Source organism: Cariama cristata, unplaced genomic scaffold (genome assembly GCF_000690535.1).
Source record: "Cariama cristata isolate BGI_N322 unplaced genomic scaffold, ASM69053v1 scaffold5653, whole genome shotgun sequence".
Lineage (NCBI taxonomy): Eukaryota > Metazoa > Chordata > Aves > Cariamiformes > Cariamidae > Cariama > Cariama cristata.
Genome location: NW_009606624.1, coordinates 203,686 through 224,866, shown reverse-complemented (window position 1 = coordinate 224,866; position 21,181 = coordinate 203,686). Strand labels below are relative to the sequence as shown.

Here is a 21,181-nt window from a genome sequence, read left to right as displayed (position 1 = left end):
TATTCTAGTAGCAAGGGAAATCTGTAAGTTGCAGGCTTCCTTCTCTAGCATGTAACTGTCCTGCTGCACTGGGTTTTTACAGCTCACACACACACACACACATATGTGCAAATGCATGTAAGTTCCTGCCCATTTCTGCTAGGTCTCAAGACAAGAGGAGACTCAGAGATACGACTGTTTCATCCAGTTCACAGCCCAACTCCTTTCTATTCCCATGAAGCCTTTGAGAGAGTCTGGAAGTGAGCTGGGAGCTGGAGATGTCTTAGCGGGCACCATATGTTTCTTGATTTTGCTGAGCAGGTACCACAGTGTAGGTGTGGTAGAGGAGAAAGTAATGGGCACTACTGTCTTGGGAGAGGTCTATCATCAAGTTTAAACACAGTTTAAACACCCTTATATGTGAGGTGGATTCAGGTGCAAGTTAAAAGACTGATAAGAACACAGGTATTTCAGGACATCATTGTTTAAGTGATATGAATATGCCCTGCATTACTGGATCAAGTGTCAGCTTTACTTTGTTTGTGGAAATCATTTTCCAAAACTCTTTATGTTCATGCTTTTGCAACATTACTGTTCTCTCCAGATTCCCAGCTCACTAAATGCCATTACAGTCTTTACTGCACTGGGATTATTCTAACACTGTTTGGACTTGGTAGTCGGATTGGTGCAAACTCTTTGTTCTGAGATCCTTGTTTACTGCCAGTGGCTCCAGGCCCATCTTTTTCTCTCTTTGAACACTGGCAGAATGCAGGAGGAGGATAAAAATGTGGGTCAGAAACTACAAAAGCAGAATTGATGGAAAAGATCCAGAAGTCCATTATATGGGAAAATTTTTCATGTGGTTCACACAAACTTCACTGTCTCACTGTTGTCTTGTCTCCCAGGAGACCAGTCTGTGTTTGTCTCAATGGCCAGCAGTAATATTTAAAGCACCATGGTCCCTCAAAATTATTCATCTATGCATCCAGTGCCAGAGACTGGAGTGTCAGGTTAATATGATTATTCTCATGGAGAGTTGCTGGATAAAGGGAGGCAGTTAAAAGGTGATACACTTTGTGGTTTTTTTTTTATTGTGATTTGCAAAGCACTCAGAGATCAGTTTAGTGTAAGCTGGTGGGAAATGCCATTGTTCAGGTATTTTTATTTCTCCAACTTATCTAGACAAGACAGTTTGAAGAAACAGATTGACTAGTATGTCTCTTCCACTTTTTTCTGTCAGTTCAAGGCACTTCTGTTAAAATGCCAAAACTCAACGGTAATATGTAAGCTGTGAAATGAGGGATTTCAAGTTTTGGGGTGTTTTTATTCTGTTTTCTGTTAATATAATAATAATTTATTGCTAAAGAGACAGAACAAACAAGCAAACCTTGCACATGGACTATTTACTAGTGATTAATTGTAATCCCTAACTGGTCCTTCTAGTCACTCTGGAATTTGGTAACTGAAATATTGGCAACAAGAATAATTCTAACATTAATATTATTGTAGTTCTGAAGTGCATCAGTCAGCCTCTGTCAAAATGTAATCCCATCTCAACAAGTAAACAATCTGAAATGCACAGCACATGCTGAGTAAGAAATCTCATACTTAGAGGGCACAGATTTTTGTCAAATGAGTAATAGTCATGCTAAAGTTATGAGTTGCCCTCTTTTTCACAAATAAATTATCAGTCCCCTGAATGTTTGTGAAGAAGACTCCACAAATAGCAGTACAGTAAATGCATTACACTTATCCACAAAAAATTTGTGCCTGACTTCTGTTCTATTCTGTGTTTAGCAATTATGAGCAGCTGGAATCCTGAGGCTTTGCTGTCTGTGGAACATCACTACTTGCCTTTTTGCACTTATGATAGGGCACCGGTCCTTCCCATCCCTTGATCCCACCACAGGAAGTTTAATGGAATTTCCTCAGCACTGGCTTTTGGAACACGCTTTTCTACTGCCATGACATCCTAGCTGTTTAATGGACAGCTTCCCCCATCCCCTTCATCTAAGTTTGCTCTATCACAGGACAGCTTGCCCTCGAAAACAGAAAACAACAGAAACGTTGGCAAATATATCATTAGAAATGCCAAAGAAAAAAGTGCTTTCAGTCTGAAAAAATGCACTTCATACAAAATTTAATACTCATTTATTTATGCAATTGTTTCTCGTTGAAGGACATAAATCCTGACAAACTGAAAAAATATACAACATTCTTTGCATAGCTGAAGCAAATTTGGATTTTGGGTTGACTCCAAGCATTGTGACTTGGCTACTGCAGTGTGATCAACTTGTGATCAGCACCTCTACTTGTTAGCCCAAGCCAGCCACAACACAAATGAAAGCCAGTAGTTTGGAGCTGAATGTCAGACAAGGGTAGTTGCCTGTAGAGATGGGCCTCCATCAAAGTTGCCCAAGAGGTTTAATGCACACACAATGCTAGAGTCCACAAGACTCTAGCGTATCACTTACCTGATCTCAAAAGAAAAGCATTTCCAGTGATTTCTAAAGATGATGCCTGTGTACGTTTTATGTAGCATTCTCAAAACTGTCATGCTGGATTGGAGATCTGGACTGTAAGTTTAAACCTTATCAACTTTCCAGACCTCTAATATCTCCTACATTCCTGCAGGGTATCTCATATTTCTTATTCTCAGTAGTGTGTTGCAGTAGTTGTAGGAGAGCGTAGTTGCTGCGTCCCACTGCATTTCACAGCCAGGGCTATGGCACATCCTGGAATTCAGGTCATGCAGGGGCCTGAGTACTGCAGCATATGCGATGAAAGCCAATGATCTGAGCAGAGAAGTTGAGGCTACCTGGGTTTCAATTTAACTTTTCTCACATGAACTCACTGTGTGGCCTGAGCAAGACCTTAAGTCACTCCATTCCTCAGTTTACCTTCTGAAAATTAGGATGCTAAATCTCTTCTGTCCATAGGGCTTTGCTACTGCTGTTACATCTAGAATCAGTATTGAAAATGAAATTGTCCTTATAATTCAGCACTTCAGATATCAAGTTTTTAGATAATAGGTAGTTTTATCATTTGAGTTCATGTCTTTTCCATTTTAAACCAGCTAATCCAATAAACATAGCATTCACCTTAGAATTCTTATAAAAGTATAGGATGCATTTCTCCTATTCTAATCATGAATAAATAATAGTAATTTGTATTACTCAAAGCCATACTTAGTCCTTAATAAAAATCTCCTCCATCTTTAATCATTCCAGGAGAATTTTTTTTGTGTGTTGTGCTAATATAAAATGACCTAACTCTGCAAAATTTCAACAGAGAGAGAGCAAAAAAGAGATTTTCCTTTGTTCTTCATTATACTAGCGTACCACGGTCTATTGTAGCTTGAGAATTCAAATCACTGATTTAAAACACCCCTGGGAAGAGAGACACTAATAAGAGCCCATCCTCTGGGGACTTCTGATCTCCCAAGGAGACAGGCTGGCAAGTCAGTAACAAGAGGCATCCATCATCCAGGTGTATGTGGCCAGATAAGGGCTTTGAGTGGGTTCAGATACTAAAAATTACAGCGAACTCTGAAGTGAGAAACATCCTTTAGGCTGCAAATCTTTCACTGTTCAGAATGAACAGTTCAGTTTCAGTGCTCATTTTCAAAGCTCACAAACCAGAAGAAACTTTGAGTAATTTTGTATATATTAAGCCTATTTGGCTAATGTGGCAAAACATACCTTTAAAGATAATAGCAGTAGAGGTGGCTTAAATTCTGGAGCTTCTCACTGGAAAGAAATTTTGTCTTTTCAAATTTTGTTTTAGTGCCCCAGAGCTGTGGACTTTTGAAAGGCTAGGGAAACTGGAACAGCCTGGGAGATGAGGTGTCAGGAAAATAGCTCTTTTCAAATGAATGCTGCTGAGGGCCACAGAAACTTCATCAGTTTAGTGAAGCATTCAGACTTGACATTATCTGATAAGTCACTGCTCCTTAAGAAATTCTTAACCAAGTCGGACTGTTCAAGTGTGTCCAGCAGAGAAGAGTTTATGCTGGAGAGCTGTAGGGAAGGCTGTGAGAGAAGGATGTGTATCCTGGACCATAGTTTAGGAAATGGTGGTTGATCTGCCTATGCTGCTGCTGCTGCTGTCCACAAGAGTTTAGGCTGAGAGTTGCTGCTTCTGCATGATACAGGTGTCATAGACTATTCTTTGTGTAGCTTTTGGTCTCCCTACTCCAGCTCTTCCACCCCCGCAAAAATTCTCTTTGAATATGTTCTGAGTACATTTACCCTCTGGTTTTGATTGAACATGCTTATTTCTCATATGGTCTCATTTTTTTAACGTGGTTGTCTTTCAAGATTAAACAGCTGCTGCCTTACATTCAAAAAACTGATTGGATTTCAGGGGCACAGAAATAATTCTTGTAGATGGCAAGTTAGTTAATTGCTTTGGACTCCTTAGGGATGAATGCTGTTCAACTGTGGAATTGCAAGGTATTACTGCTTTATAATAAAGAATGAATCATAGCCTTCTCCAAGTGTTGCATATTGAATATTATCCATAGTCTACCTTTTCATAAGAGAGTGTCCCCAGTACAGGAGTGTCAGTATACAGAATGTGAAATTTCTTTCTTTACAACATGGTGATAAAAGTTCCTAATGTTGATGCACTTGGGGTTTCTTAAAAGTATTTTGGTTCTTTACCTTCAAACAATACATTTTTGCAGTACTAATGAACAGAGAAAGGTAGGTTATTAAAAATGATAGCATATAAAAGATCTTCATGCATAATAATGGTAGCTGCACCCAAGAGATCATGTAAATTTGTGTAGCTGCTGGCTTCTTAAGTTTGGTAAATCAAAGCCTCCAAATTTTTAAATATCTTTTTCACATATGCTTTCAAAATCCAACAAAAGAAACTGAATAGTCCCTTCAAGTGTAAAATGAGAATTGGAGGGGAGAGCTATCCTAGAAATTTTCTATTTAATCCCAAATGTGAAGTAATAAGAGTACATATTGTTTTGGGCTGAAACTCATCACACTTGCTACACTAAAAATCTAGCTAGTGATATACCCAATTTTCTGAGCTGTCCTTTTAATAACATGCATAAAGAGCATCGTTTCTGAAACTATTTTGTTAAAAATATGCAAGAATGGCAAGCTTACCTTTCAGTCTTTTTACTTTCCTTCTATCATTTAATCTGAACATCATCTGATGAGGATTTTTTCCCTGCAGATATATTATGTCATGCATTATTTTGACATGGCTGTATGGCTCCTACGAGAAAGGATGATTCTATTTCTTTAATTTTTTCTAAGGTGAATTCCTGTAAAAGGACAAAGCTTATAAGCTGATGGCATTGACTTCAATAGAAAAAGGACAGTATTTTAAAATAGTGCAGGAATCATCAGAATCAAGGAAATAATTCTCAGTAATTTTCTTCCTAGTGGCATGCTAGATTGTAGATAGCTTTATTTTTTCTTTTAACTCAGTTCTAATTTATCAGATGGTTCTTAAAATGTGTAGTGTTTGCTGAAATGCAAGATGTTTATCTGGTAGAATTTCCACTTGTTCATTTAGCACTGGCCAGGCTTGCTTTATTTTTTAAAATAGAAAGTGAGTTGTTAAGCTTTTTTTTCATTGTTAATAAACCACTAGAAAAGGATGAGTGAAACATATATTTGCCATGATTGATACGATATTTAAAAATATTTATAAGGCAGGTCTGTGTGACCTCAGTGCAAATAAGAGGAAGCAGATTCTCAGTGGCAAGAACTACCAAGTTTTCTGTCAACCATAAAAGGTGCAAACTGAGCACATTGTGCAAGTCTTGTATTTTTTCCCTAGCACAAAGCTTATGTGCCTGTTCTCTAGAGGAAGGACCTATAGATGTAAGAAATTGTTCTCTCACTGGTCATCCAGAATTTTAGCCAGCAGACCAACTTATCATGTAGATTTATGTAGCGTTATAGTATTATCTATAACAAATAGGCCTGAGATCCCCAATTTATCTGAAACTGATAGCTAAGGAGGACTCATAGATTGTTCATTATTGGGTATGTGGGATGTATTTTAAAAGATAAATAAATGACTACACATTGCTCTGTAAGTACCTTTACCAATGGAAAACACTGAATATTGATGAATTCCATAATCTAAAAGTTAAAGATCTAATGAAGAATGAAGGGCTAGAGGTTAAATCCAAATGCAGTTTCTAACAGAAGAGTTGATTAACCATTGGAACAAAATCTCAAGGACAGGAATAGATTCTTCACTTCTTAAAGACTGCAGATAGTAACTGGATAACTCTCTGGAAATTCTTCTCTAATACAGTAAGGGCTCAATGCAGAAATAACTAGGTTAAATTTTATGGCTTATGTTATGTAGGAGATCAGACCAAATGACCTATTAGTCCCTTTCAGCCTTAAGATATACAAGTCTATGTCAAGCATGGCTTGCAATGAAAAATCTAATTTCTCATCTCCATCCTTCAGCTTTTCAACTAACTCCATATTTATGAAGGATTACCTTGTGCTCTTTTAAAGATTTTACCAGAAGGGGATGACTATGGATTTGACATAGAAGAAAAGAACAAAGCAATTGTGGTGAAGTCAGTTCGACGAGGGTCTTCTGCAGAGGTAAGACTTCACATTCATAAATATTTTGGGTTTGGTACCTAAGAATATTTCAATGCTTTGAAAAGGTACAAAACCATCCTTTTAAAGACTGTTTCATTTCAAAGGCAGCTAATAGAAAACTGGATGTTTTCTACAATTCCTGTAGTAATAAACTGTTTCTGTAAATTGCTAAGTGTTTTGGCATCTTTGGGTGACTAGCTGAATATTTTTGATACGTGATAGGACAACAGCAGTATCTCTGTGTGGTGATAGCGTACCCCAAGTTCATTAGCAACTCAAATTTGAGGAGGGAGGGAAAGTAACATTGTTTCAGGATAGCAGAGATGTTCAGTGAGAAACAGGTTTATTTGAGTGAAAGCTGTAATTTTAGATTTGTATTTTTTCCTTAAAAAAGCATGCACTCATTTCTCTCCCTGGTATTTTTTAAGAGCTCTACAGAATATATTTGTTGTTTCTTTGGGGTACATAGATGGCCCAAATGTCATAGGATCTGAGTATTTCATAATCATTTGTTTATCCATACAAAACCCTTGAGTGGGTAACCCAATGTCATCCTCCATTTACCAAAATAAGGCACAGACAGACTGAAAGTCTATTTTTCAAAAGCTGTTTAGGTGCCTTTTAGCACCTACGAAGATAAGAGAGGACTAAATGACTTGCCCAGGGTTTCGCAGTAAATTGTGGCAACACACAGACAGTACTTCTAATTAAAAGTCTAGGACAACCATTACAGATTTTTTAATGTCCACATTCATTTGTTGGTCACTGCTTTAGGCTACAGATAACTTCTGGTTGACTCGCCCAATGGAAACAGCTGAAGTGGACACACAAATTTTAGCAACTTGAGAATGTGAAATGGGAAGGAATTTTGAACCGAAGTTTAATATTAGAATTAAATGGTTTCAGTATTCCTGACTCTCCTTTGGTTTATGGTCACCAAAGGAGCCAATCCTGTACTCAAAGTCAACATAGGTTGGCCAAAAATTTTATTAATCTAAACCTCTGATGTAAACCGTTGCCTGACAGATAATCCTTCTGCCCTTTCTTTGGCTGGATGCCTGTGGAATAGCCTGCAAATTTGTTGTGTTTTAAGACAGCAGAAGCACAAATTTTCTAAGTAATCTTTTTCTTGATATTCCAAGACAAATTATCTATGACCATGAGCCTGTCTTTTCAACTTGATCTTAAAATATTGGTCCAGAAAATAACTAAATCTGCATCTCTCTGAACCAGAGGGCTGTCAGCTCATTTTGGAAAGACCTGAGGTCCAACAGTAATGCATTTCATTACATTCTTGGGCTTTTTTAATTGCTTGGGATACTAGAAAGATATCCAGCATGTAGTTCTGTGTGGCTCAGCAGCTGTAGGCCATTTAGAGACCCTATGCCTGCTGTCACACTCTTTAGGTACAAAAATGAAGACATGCAGCTTTGTCTCACAGTGCCCATCACAGTGCATTGCATTCATTAGGACTGCCAGACTTTAGGCCAGAATAAGATTCCCGGTTCACCAATTAAGTGGGAACAAATTATTACTTGCATGAATTTATTCAAGATTAACACATTCTGTTTGAGTTTGGGATTGTGATCTCTTTTTCCTAGTATACCTGGAACAAAATTGTCATGCACAGGTTGTGGCAGCACACAGCGTTAAACTTCATGCATGTGCCACAGGGGTCTTTGGGGTTTTTATTCAAAATCAGAGTTGCCAAGCATTGTTCTTTCTATTATTAGTGTCTTTTTTATTTTTTCCTCAAGATTTTTTAGAAACTATTTTGTGAGCTGTTAGATTTGCCTATGACAGAAACAGTTCCCAAACTGTGTTTAAAAGTTAGGAAAAGAATTGCTGAAATACCAAATTCCTGTGCTGATAGGGTACTTGAACTGCAGTTCGGGAACTCTTGACCTGATGAGTGTGTCCATCTTCTCAGTTTTGGCCCTTAGATAGAATAGTGCCGTAGTGGGCACTACTCATGCACTTTCTCTCCTGATCCTGAATGATGAGCCGCTCTCAGCCTGCAACTCTCACCCATGGGAATTGTACCCCCATGCCCCTGGCAGCAGCTGCCTGTGACTTTTAACACTTGCTCGGCTCACCTAGACGGAGGGTGACAAAAAAAATCATATAGCAGTAGTTGGTTGATGTGGACTGGGGCACATCCCGTGCCTATCCCAAGTTCATGTGTCCTCAGAAAGTCAATGTCTCCTCAGTTTGTACCTTATCTTCCTTTCTAAGCCAGCTCACTTGCAGGTTAATTGTAGTTGGGTTTATTCCCACAGGCTTTAATAATGGAGCTGGTTTATGAATGATACTCTATCAGAAGGAAGCACCAGTGCAAAGAATTACCCTTTTGGGAGGTGTGGTTGCTGTCTTACTCTGCACAGCCAACTGACAAGCAGATGTCTAGTGTTTGAACAGAGCGTGCTCACCAAGCAGCCAGTTGGCCAATGGCCATGTAGCTGAATAGCAAATAGCAAGCTGCTGGCGTTTGGGAAAAAACAGTGGACCAGATCCAGGCAACTGCATTGAGTTGTCATAAAAGCATCCGTTATTCAGAAGCTCTGTGACACTGTAGGGTCTTTAATCTGAGAGACGTGCTGTCTAATCTTCCTTAGCCTGGTTATATCCCAGTAGAGTAGCAGATTTTTATTTGAAAGTTGCTAGTTTGTAGGGTTTAATATCTGATGTTGTACCTCAAATGTTCATGGATTTGCTATGGTTATGTGTGCAGATAGGTGTCCCTATGCACAAGCAGTGAGTTGGGAATATAAATAGTTCATCCACAGGTAGAATGATTGCAGGTATGCAAAGAGTTTAGCTAATTGCACATGCATTAAGTGCGTGAGCTACTTTGGGAAAATCAGGCCTAAAACATAATGACTTTAGAAGTTTATATAATAATTATTAGTTTATAATAAACTCATCAGTATAAGTAAATGCAAATAGCAGAAACACTTCCATTGAATTATAAACCAAAGTTTGTCAAAGTCTATCTTAAAATATCTATTGCTATTTATCCCTATTATCCATTTTAGAGATTATTTACAAAAAAGGAAAGATGAAAAATGTTATTTCCAGGAACACAAGAGGATGTTGCCAACTGTAGGAAGCTTAAGAGTTAAATCAAGGAGAGCACTTCGTAGTTTTTCCTTTTAATAGCTTTGATTTGAGAAAAAAAAAGTATAGGTTTTTGTAGGCAAACTGATCTTTGACTTTCAGACCATGAAATAAAGAAAAGCCAAGCCATGTATAGACATAGTCAACAGTAATTTTCCAGTCCTACATTTCCAGATTCATTTTTGCAACAGGTCAAATTTCATATGTGGAAGTAGTACTGTTTAGACCTCCAAGTCAATAAATCTGTCAGTGGATTCCAGGCAGAATAGGAAAAGGGTTTGTCACATTTAGAAGAAAGCCCAGCTGCTGGACCTTGAAGTGACAGGCAGTAATTCTAACCTGGGAAGGGTTAATAATGTTTTTTTTTCTTTTTACTCCATTAAAGGGAATTTTATATTTCTTTTATATCCTAACACCTAGTCTAAGTGCTGGGATGTCACATTTTAACTGGTATAGATCATCAAGAGGTATGTTTAGGGTTATTGTCCAGTGGGCAGAATAGGAGATCTCAACTCTGTCATCGGATCTGTCTCTAACTTCCTGTGTGACCGTTGCCAAATAACTAGTTAGGTGCAAAAGCTAGGAATTAAAATTAAAATCTTGTGGCTTTTTAGGCTGATGAAGAGCCAGTACTTCACTTAAAGCAGCGACAGGTTTTTGCCACCACTTAAAAACAGGTTACATTTACTTACATGACTAGGTATAGATTGGTTTTGCATGGCTAGTGGTTGAAAACTATGTTCTTGGCTCCCTGTGCCTGAGCTGTAAGTTGTGACAAGTCACACTTCTGTATCGCACTGGGTATTGCAGCCAGTCTATTATAATCTCCTGTTTTTTAGCCTCCTCCTTTTTCTTTTTTTTTAATACTCTCCTTTTCTAGTAGTCCCCTGTTAAAAAAAATTGTAGCAGAAAAGTACAAAGATGTATCCATTGCAAAGTAAGATGTATCTGTGGAGTGGCATATTTATACAGATATTGGGGAAATCTGTTTGTTTTCTGTAAATGCGGACAACTTTAAGGGTGACTGACAAATGATTTGATGAACCAACACTGTATCTACAGTATTCCATATGACAATAATCCTAGGAACGTCTGTAAGTAGAGAACAGTTGGACCTTGGAGCGTGAACTTTCAGAGATGCTGCCAACGATCCAAAGTTTTCTGTGGTGTTTGTTTCATTTGTAGATGGCTGGCCTGCAGATGGGAAGAAAAATCTATTCCATCAATGAGGACTTAATATTCCTACGCCCATTTTCAGAAGTGGAAACCATCTTAAACCAGTCCTTCTGCTCACGAAGGCCGCTTAGGCTTTTGGTAGCCACCAAATCAAAAGAGTAAGTTCCAAGATGGGCAGACAGAGAAGGTTATCTAGAAAAGTCGATTACTAAATATTTCTTCTACAATTTGTAGTGAAAACTGTGTAAACACTTTGCTATGCAGAAGCTGTTCTATAGGAAAACAAATGACACAAATGAAAGACACAAGTCACAGGTTGTTTTTAGTGACTACCTTTGTGCTTCTGGAACAGGTTAGGATGTACTGTCTTTATACTGCAGTTAACTTCTGGCTTCCTTGTGTGCAAACAGAGCTGAATCACAAGGATTGTCATTCTGTCTCAGGTGTGAGGCTTCTCGGACTCTAATATATGTGCAAAGGAAAGCAATTTCCACCCCATTAAAGCGTGGCTTATTTTTGGATGACTCTAACAATATCAGCCCTTACAGCTTTTCAGTCCATTACTGTATCTTATAATGAGGCTTGGTCCTGTTAATGTCTTGTGCATTATTAGATTCTGTAATCCCAGAATTTGCCATAGGGATGAACATCTCAATGAGCACTTCATGCTGAATTCTAGTCCAGGATGTCTTGTCCAGTCTATTTTTTTTTTAATGGAAAAGATCCTCAGTATAAGTCAGCACAGCTGCACTGAAGTTTGCCTAGAAATGGGAGTGAATATAAATACCATAGAAAGTTTCTGTCCTGTGTTACTCACTTAAAGATGTAATCAATTTAGAAGTGCCAAATTTTAATTAACAAAGAGAATCTCCCGTATGCCTTGGAGAATGAAGATGGAGTGGATGATTTTGTCAGGTCTATTTATTTGTAAACTATGTGAGTGCTTTCTTTAATCCAAAACACAGTTGTGAATGTCAGGGAAAGATGCTGTTAGAACTGCCCAGAGCTCTGGCAGCCTAAGTTAAAATGCTACTTTCTCTTCTTGATTTACCTGCAGGATTATTAAAATCCCAGATTGTCCTGAAGCACTTTGCTTTCAGATACGGGGAGCAGCACCACCATATGTTCATGCAGTAGGAAGAGGTAAGGAGAAAGGCTGTGATACAGTTATGCTTGGAGTGCAGCTAAATATATATACATGTGTACATAAAGTGTGTGTGTATCTCTCTCTCAATCAAGACAGATCCAGGTTTCATGGTCAAACTTGTTCTAAACAAGTTCTAACAATTTACCTTAATGAACATCATGACTAGGAACCCCTGTCATTGGGAAGGATCGCACTCGTATATAAAACCATAGAACAACAAGATAGTTCCTGCCTCAAAGTGCTTATAATCTAAATACAGTCTAAGAAAATGGTATTATTATGAAATGAGTGTTGGGCCACTAATCCCATCAACACAAACCAAGGAATAACTTAATTCTACAGTAGAAGAAACTTGGTGATACTGCAATCGACAGTACTGTGGAAAGACTCTTGAGAAAGCATTATCACTTCAGCTCTTGCAAGCTAGAAATGCGCTCGCTTCGTGAACCTGACTGTGTTTCTTCTAAGCCTACTAAGGTACAGCTTTACAGCCACAGAGAATAACAATTTAAAACTGAGGTGGCCGAGAAAAAGTTGAGGTAATAATGCTGTCTGTTGCTTCCTTGATGTTTTTGCCTGTGGGCAGCCACAGTTTGGATCACTGTAGTTCTGAATGTGCTGTGGGATTAGGAGGTTGATAGACAGATCACGTTTCTTAATGGACAGCACAAAGTATGATTTAAGACTTGAAGACTACTTCTCCCTTTACATTGGCTTATACTGCTGTAAATTACCCACATAAGATAAAGGCAAACTGCTTTCCTTGGACTTTCTAAAAGGAGAAAACACAGTTTGACAGAGATATTTACTACTTCCGTAACTGAAATGTGAAGTGAGCTACAAATAAAGCACAGCTCTAACCTTTATTTTCAGCAGATGCAGAAAATACGACCTTTCAGACATGTACCACTTCCTTCCTTCAGAACAAATACATATAACCAGATATGTGCAGTTAGTATACAGAAAACAAGCAGCAGCCAGATGCACAAACAGTGTTCTCCGGGAGACACATTTATTTTCATAACAGCACCTATAACCACTTTTTAACAGTCTGGAGTGCGATCTGGAAGTGTGAGCTAGAAAGATTCTCCTTTTTCTGGATTTTACTAGCAAAAGACAAATTGCATTTGGAATAAAGCTGTATGAATTTTAAATTATGATGCCTTGAAAACATTAATCGCCTTAACTGTAGATTTCTAGGAGCTGGATTTGGGTCTGAGTCTTGTTCATGTGAATCTGGAATAAATTCATTGAAGTTGGTCATTGCACTCTAGACTTTAGTTTTAAGAACATCATAATCTTTTTCTTAGACCATGGCACATTGCATAACATGCAAGTGTTCAGTATCTTTCAAGAGCAACAAGCTGAAACAAATCTAAGTGTTTACATTTAAGCAAGACCCCAGCTAATGTAATCATAAGGCTAGAAGAGCCATGTAAGAATCCCAAATGATTTACCACAGGAATCTCAATTTCTAGCATGAATGCATTTAGATCTAGGAGGTCTCTGTTTTTCCCAGCACTACTGAAAATATGAAGGATAGATGCAGGATGCTTTCCTTATACAACAAAGCTCTCCAAATAAGTACTTAGTAGCAAAAGCATTCAACTAGCTGTTCTTACTCTTCCTAATCAGAAACCCTTAGCAAACTTCCCAGTTTTCTTTTCCATAGTCAGGTGGCTTTGCTGTCTAACTTCTCTTCTGTTGATTTTTCAGGTTCTGAGGCTGCAGCTGTAGGCCTTCATCCAGGGCAGTGTATTTTGAAAGTCAATGGAAATAATGCAACACATGGAAATTATATGGAAGTTCTGGAGCACTTTACAGCCTACAGGACCAGACAACAGGAGGCACTGGTACGAATACAAAACTTCAAAGGAAGTACCTTAATTCTTGCCCCTCTTCTGTCCTCCCCTTCTTCTGTGCTTGTATGCTCACTAAATATTCAGAAAAACAAGGTATATATGTCTCTTTTGACTTATTTACTCCCATGCCAAGGTCCTAGTATAACTAAGGGAGCTGATTACAGTTGCCTGTAGCTGCAGAACATCTACAAATAATATGTGTGCCAATTAATACACTGCATGCAGTACTAAATATTATTAACTATTGCTAAAACTAGAAGACCACCCAGATACTGATCTAGATTTTATGTTCTTTGAAGTTCAGAGGAAAGCTGGGGGAATGTTGATATTTCAGCCAACTTAGAAGATACAAAATTGATAGCTAGATTCACTTTTGTAGTTCAAACATAGAGAGACTGGACATTTTATTGACATCATAGCTGAAGCCTGTATCTCTTGAAAGGGATTGTACCAATGGGTGTACAGAACACATGAAGATGCTGAAGAGGACAGAGTTCAGCAAGCAGCATCCACTGCATATCTGAATGGCAGTCATCCTGGCTCCAGCAAAGACGACTCTTCACTGGAAGGACATGCAGAATTGGATCCCCTTCAAAATAGCCAACAGGAATCAGGTAAAGGTTCTCATGGCAAAAGGAAACCTAGGGATAATTCAGGAACTTCAGGAAGGAAAACTGTAGTAGAAATACAAAGTGTAATTATTATTGTAGAATATCTCTTGTCTTAGTAAAGCTTTGTAATAGAATAAGGCCTGCCAGAAGTAGTACTCTTATGCTGCAGTTTATTCAGGAGAAGAAAAAATCGAGATACACAAAGAAATCATACCCCTGTGACTCTCTGATCTTTACAAGAGAGCCAGTTTCTAGAATGAAAAGGCCCAGCATTTTTAGAATCACTTGGTAGCCCCTCCAAACCAGGAATTTATGGGAAGTAGCAGCTGGAGAGGGAAACTCTGCAAGTAACTCCACCTAGAATAATCTATGTTTTCTGTGATTTAAGATTAAGATTTTAAATTACTTTGATCTGGAGCAAGTTTTCAGAGCGTGTTACCGCTGTGTCAGCAAAAGGTGTGGGTGTTATTTCCTCTAACTTGGAAAAGTGTAACTCCTAAAAAACACTGCTTTGCCTTCATGTTGAGAGCTTATTTGGAAAAGTAGATGTCAGAGGGAGAATTCTGAAGCCAGATTCGATCCAAAGAACTGAGCCTGGATTCTTTGAATGCCATTGGCAACTTCTCCAGGAGCAGATGCACATCTGTGTGGATCCCATCTAAGGTCTCGTGAGCCTGGTAATCTAATGGTCAAACAGTGCAGCTCCACGGTGGAACAGCTGGAGCAGCGCCCTGGCAGAGGCTTGTGAGCAACTCTGGCAAATCTCAATCTGACTGTTCTCTGGTGACAATAGCTTTGCTGTGGGTAAAAAATGTTATCTCCTCACCCCACCCCTGCCCTGCCATCTCACTCTTATAGCTGCACAGAAAATGCATCTGGAGCATTTCCCAAAATTGGACAGGAAAGTGGCAGTCTTCCAGAGGGTCATTACAAAGAACAAGACTCTGAGATTAACATACTTCACTTCCCTTTGAAAGCTTCTGCTGGGGTCTGTGTGTCTGAATGCTGAACAGAACTAAAAGTAGCGTCCTGCGCATGGATGTGTGCACGCACACATTGAAGAACATCAGAATGTGGATTAGAGCATGTGGATTGTCTAAACCTCTATCACCGTATCCAACAGTGGCCAACAGCAAACGTCTTCCTCAGAATATTCTCCCGGCCACTAGCAGTTTGTAGTTCAGAGACTCCTTGAGCTGAAGGTTGTGTCTTGGTGTCTTTGCATTTAATAATACCTCTCAACAGGTTTCTCTTCCCTGTGCATGCCCATATTCACATGTGCTGCCAAACACCTCTAATGATTATTTTGATTCCAGCCCAAACACCACAGACCATCAGCTCTCCACTGGTCATTGGTGAAGAAACACCTCTCGTTAGCCTGACTGTGGATAACACCCACCTGGAGCATGGGGTGGTATACGAATACGTCAGCAGTGCAGGAATCAAATCCTTTGTCCTGGAGAAAATTGTGGAACCAAAAGGTTGCTTCAATCTCACTGCAAAGGTACTGGAAAACATACATGGCCAGCTTCATTCCTAAACAGAATAGGGAAGCCAAAAATGTAGGCATTTATCTGATGGCTTGGCTTGGCTCTTTGGATGAGGTAGCACGTGGTCTTTGCAACCCTGCTTGGAGTTTTCTTCATTAGAATGCACCAAGTTATAATAGCTTGTTTGGTATGAGCAAGTCAGCAAATGCTTCCAGGATTTCAGTTGTTGAGGTAGAGGGAGGGGAGCCCTCAGCTGTGGAATTCTTGCTTTTATCTATCTGGTAACATGCTCTTTGCTGATACTCAAGATTAATCTTTTCAGGCAAGAGTTTGCTTTACCTTGGAAGAAAATCAAGCAGTTTTTTCCTGTCTGATAGGCTGGATGGATCACTAAAGGACTCAAGTAGAACTGCTGCTATTGGAAAGCAGCAGTGCACTTAGTATTTTGGTCATCTATGACAATAATGAGCTAATAGTAAATGTTTCTGTCACATCCCAGTAACATTATTGTTATGTCCCATGAAAGTACGCCAGAGCAGGTAACTTTGACAGTGCACAGTGGATATTTTGATCCACTTCAATTATTCTAAAAATTTTTGAGGAATGTTTTATAACTCTGGGGATTAGACTTGATAGTGGTTCTCAGGCGGTAATAAAGGCAACTTGTTCTGAAATCAGCTTCATTCAACCATGACAGCATGGTTACTCAATGGAAGAAAACTGTGTTTTCCCTCACTGTCAAGTCTCATATCATTGACATTCTGTCTTTTTGTTTAGATTTTAGAGGCCTTTGCTGCAGAGGACAACCACTTTGTAAGGAATTGCAAAAGACTTATATCCCTAAGCAGTGCTGTGGCCACCATGCCGCAGTATGAGTTCCGGCAAATCTGTGACACTAAGCTGGAAAGCATTAGCAGAAGGCTCTCAAACTACCAAGAGGTACAACACTACTAGTTATTGGTGAAGTCTCAAGACAATACTTCATTGTGATAACTGGGTCTTAGTGTTCTTTATTAATGAATCTGAACTGCTTCAGAGGAGGGTGTCCTAGAAGCATGAAAACAGCTCTGCAAGATACTGAAATTACAAGTTTTGAAGAAAAAAGACTTTATCTGTAAATCACTCCTTTCAGCTTGTCAGAGCTGTGGGTCATAACATATTATTGCAGGTTCATTTCCACTATATCAATTAATAAATATGACAACAGAATGATCAGTGTCTGATTTAACATGAATTTAAGTACAGTGTATCGTAGCGTAAACTATGTGTGCTTTTTTGTACAGTTACCTGAGCTGTTTGAAAAGAGAGTCCTAGAAGGGTTAGCTAATTGCTTTCATTTGTTGTTTTATGAGCTTTTTTAAAATGTGTTATTCCAGCTGCAGCAGAAATCATATGAGTCTGGAATAGGAGGCAGGAAGAGAAAAGGATTGTCTGTATTGCATCATAACTTTTTGCAAGTGAAGTAGCACATGCTTGCTTTATTTCTTCCAGTTTGCAGATGAATTGAAAACAAAAGTGAGCCCAGCCTTCAAACAAGCCATCATGGAACCACATTCCCTCAACAGCATGGATTTCTGCCCCACCAACTGCCATATTAACCTCATGGAGGTATCATACCCCAAAAACACTACCTCAGCAGGGAGGTCGTTCAGCATTCGCATTGGACGGAAACCCTCCATTATTGGGCTTGATCCAGAACAAGGTGATAATTAAATTTCAAATCGTACTGATTTTATCTGCATAGAAAGTTGTGTCTTTCCACTGCTCAGCAAGGTCAAAATAAGTTCCAAAGAAACACAGTCTTACTGGTACCCTTTTTTCCTCCTCAAAATTTTATAGTAAAATGACAGCCTCCTTGTGTTGTAAAATAGTAATGCCTTTAATCACAGAGAGGCTTCAGGTCAAATGTTTTTACCAGCTAAGCAGGGTGGTCATCTCATGATTAATTAAGTGTCCTGGAGTACTGTTCGCACTTAGTAGCGGTGACTTACTGACTAAAAGAAAAGTGAATGAAGGCTGATAGTTGTGCTAGTGCTGTGGAGAGAGGCTATATTCAGGGGAAAACATGAGTCAATCAGATTGCAGTGCTGTTTTCTTTTGTCATTACTAAATAAATTCCATGCATTGGAGCTGAAAGTCTCTACTCTGTCAAGGTGATCTATTTTCTGATAAATTGCTGCTGCATAGCATTTGTCCTATACCCTGATCATTTGAGTTCCAACATTTCTTCATCATGATCTCACCTAATATGCTTCTGGTTCATTGTCTTGTGAAACTCAGAGTGCAGGAATGTATGGAAGAGACACAGGGAAGTGCAGAGTAACCAATCTTCTGAAGAATGGCATTGACTATTCAAAATGAGGTCAATAAAGAAGCCCTGCTCACTTAAAGATATTAAAATTCCATAGTATTTTTAATGCGAGCTAAGGTGGTTAGCAAAGTACCTTGCCAAAACTGTCAGCATTTTTAAATGAAAAGGCATTTTATTTATCTTCTGTAAGGACATAATCCTATTTTTATATACGTGTGTGTGTGTGTAAATGTTTGTAAAGCTGGAATAATAACATAGACCAACTCCTGAGAACCTCAATTCATTAACATTTCAATAAATGCTTTTAGATACTATCCATGTTGTCCAGATCAGTATATGTGTGGACAGTTGCTGTCTTTACTTCCATAATTTAACGTGTTTCTGGACTGCAGTAAATTCAAAAACTCTAGTTGGCATGCCAGAAAAAAACCCATGCTTCTCTCTTTTTTTTTTTTTTTAAAGAATGTTTTTGTCATAGAATGTAATTATATAAAATAATTCTGTGAAATTTTATTTTTTCCTGTTAAAATTCCACCTATTCTATTTTTGGACAGAGTGGGGATGAGAGCCGTACTAACTAAACCCTTCAATATTTAGTAGGTACCTTAAATCCAGTCTCATATACTCAACATTGCATCACCACTATGGCTGCACCATCCTGGAGATGTCTGGCCCCAGAAGATGGAGATCTTGATGGTAGCTTTGGCCAGCAGAATGGAGGAACAACTCAGGAAGAAAGGGGACTCAGTTTTCTGTTGAAACAGGAAGATCGGGAGATACAGGACTCGTACTTGCACCTTTTTAACAAACTTGACATCGCAGTGAAGGAAATGAAGCAATACGTCATTCAGATAAATAAGTGAGTAAAGAATCCTGTATCCACTGCAGAGAGCAATTCTAATAAAATGGAGGCATTAACCTCAGAAAACACATTGTGCCTGTCAGCCCCAACTGTTGCACTCTGACACTCCCCTATTCACACAGGCACTCTCATTACAGCTTCTGGCTGGTTTTGCTGGTTATGTGAAACCTGCCTCTGTGCAGATCCACCAAGGGATCTATTACTGTCCTTTGCTCCTAAAAGTCTACCTGAATTCATCAGCCACTGTTTTGCTTACCATATATTCCAATCTAAGAATCTATTTGGTGTCAACAGCAGTTTTGGAATTCCATATAGACATAGTCCCTACCCTTGAGACTTTGTCTGTCGTGAGGCAGACTAAGCAAAACTTGTGATTTCAGGCAGCTTTCTCTATGGCACCTATGTTTTCCTTTCCCTGTTTTGTCTTTTTCTCTTTCTCATCACAGGTCTCCTAGTAGTAGTAATGAAGGATTTGAGTAGTGCCTCTGTGTATTGTGCATAACTGACAGGGGTTTGGTAGCAGGGACTGCAGGGGTGATCTGTGTGGGAGGAGGCCATAAGATGCCCTAAGCTGCTCACAGCCACTTCCAGGAATCCCAGTAACAAAAAAGAGCAGCCCATCGTTCACCAAAGCTTCAGCTGACCGGAAAGCATGTGGAGCCTTGGCTCGACCATATTTAAGAAAGGGTGGTAGCTGCTGGGTAGAGCCAGTGAGCTGAGGCACTGCCCCAGAGGAGAAACCAGGTGCCTTGGACGGAGAAAGTGGGGACTCTGGTGAATTAAAAACAGAGCCCTTTCAGGCCACCATGGGTACAGTGATTAAGCTATACCTTATGGAGGTACAGTACCTATGGAAACAGGAGCGTTTCTGAACTGAGATTCATGGATTTCAAGGAACCCCTTTCAGAGCTCGCAATTTTATATAGCTGTAGTCTATGTAAAATGCTGGCAAGGTTGGTTTTGATTTCACATAGCTGAATTCCAGCCTTACTCATTGTACCTCATTTGTGAGATGACCCACAAGTCCCTGAGAGCTGTATGTTCTACTTCTGCAGACTTTTGTCCACCATAACAGAACCTACAGAAGCTGGTGCCTGTGAGCCACCATCTGCTGAGGAGACATCTCCGCCTTCCCTGGGAACAGAAGAGAGTGATCCTGACAAAGCTGAGCATGGTGGAATCAAGAAGGTCTGTTTCAAAGTTTCTGAGGAGGATCAGGAAGACTCTGGACACGACACAATGAGTTTCAGAGACTCCTACAGGTTAGTCTGACGATTGTGCCACTTTCACCTTACTGACAGAATGTTTTGAAATTCTAATCTGGGTATGGATTCAACAAGCAAGTTATTTTCAATTCTTCTACATTCACTAGCTATAGTTATTTCATTACTTTTATTACCACAGAGCCATACACAGCAAAAAAACCTTTCCTCATAACAATGCCAAAATATTAACGCTTTTAGAAAATGGAATAAAATAAAATAAATTTGTCTAGCATTTCTTTCCCTTTCTGGGAACTATGGCAGCTCAGCAGAGTTTGCAGACTGCTTGGTCTTAGAATAGCTGTTATTGGAAGGGGATGTTTCCATTCAGTTCTGCAAACAATTTTCCCAAAAGTCTAAGACACTGAGAAAAAGAAATGGACATTGACTTTTTTTATTTTTAATGGGCCTTTGAAACCACAAATGCAAATGTTTGTTCAGGTGTCTCAAAATCTTGGTTTTGGGACATGATTGACTGCTGCTTCTCCAGGAACATTTGCCACCAAAGGAAATCTCACACACTCCAAATTTGTCTTTCTTGGGAGGAAACATTTGGAAACTCAGCTTCAGTAGAAATGGAATAAAAAGTTGCAGTCATGTCTGATCCTTGCAATTTTACATCTTTAATAGGCCATTTTTACATTTATAGTAAGGCCGTAGGACTTTGCCTATATGAAGGAGTAAAGACACTTTACGGTGAGTTGGGAGGATTACAGTAACCTGAATGAATGATGCGTCTTTGAAACTTCACGCCACAGGCCTGAT

General features: G+C 39.1%; 1 protein-coding gene across 1 annotated transcript in view; it reads left to right on the top strand.

The window, feature by feature from the left end:
• Positions 1-21,181, top strand: part of LOC104158707 (phosphatidylinositol 3,4,5-trisphosphate-dependent Rac exchanger 1 protein-like) — a 107,545-nt gene that overhangs the window by 70,044 nt on the left and 16,320 nt on the right. Inside the window, 10 exon segments of the mRNA XM_009696426.1 lie at positions 6,486-6,578; positions 10,881-11,029; positions 11,929-12,014; positions 13,735-13,871; positions 14,323-14,494; positions 15,808-15,995; positions 16,759-16,920; positions 17,473-17,683; positions 18,893-19,151; positions 20,210-20,416. Of these exon segments, the coding sequence (XP_009694728.1) occupies positions 6,486-6,578; positions 10,881-11,029; positions 11,929-12,014; positions 13,735-13,871; positions 14,323-14,494; positions 15,808-15,995; positions 16,759-16,920; positions 17,473-17,683; positions 18,893-19,151; positions 20,210-20,416 (1,664 nt within the window).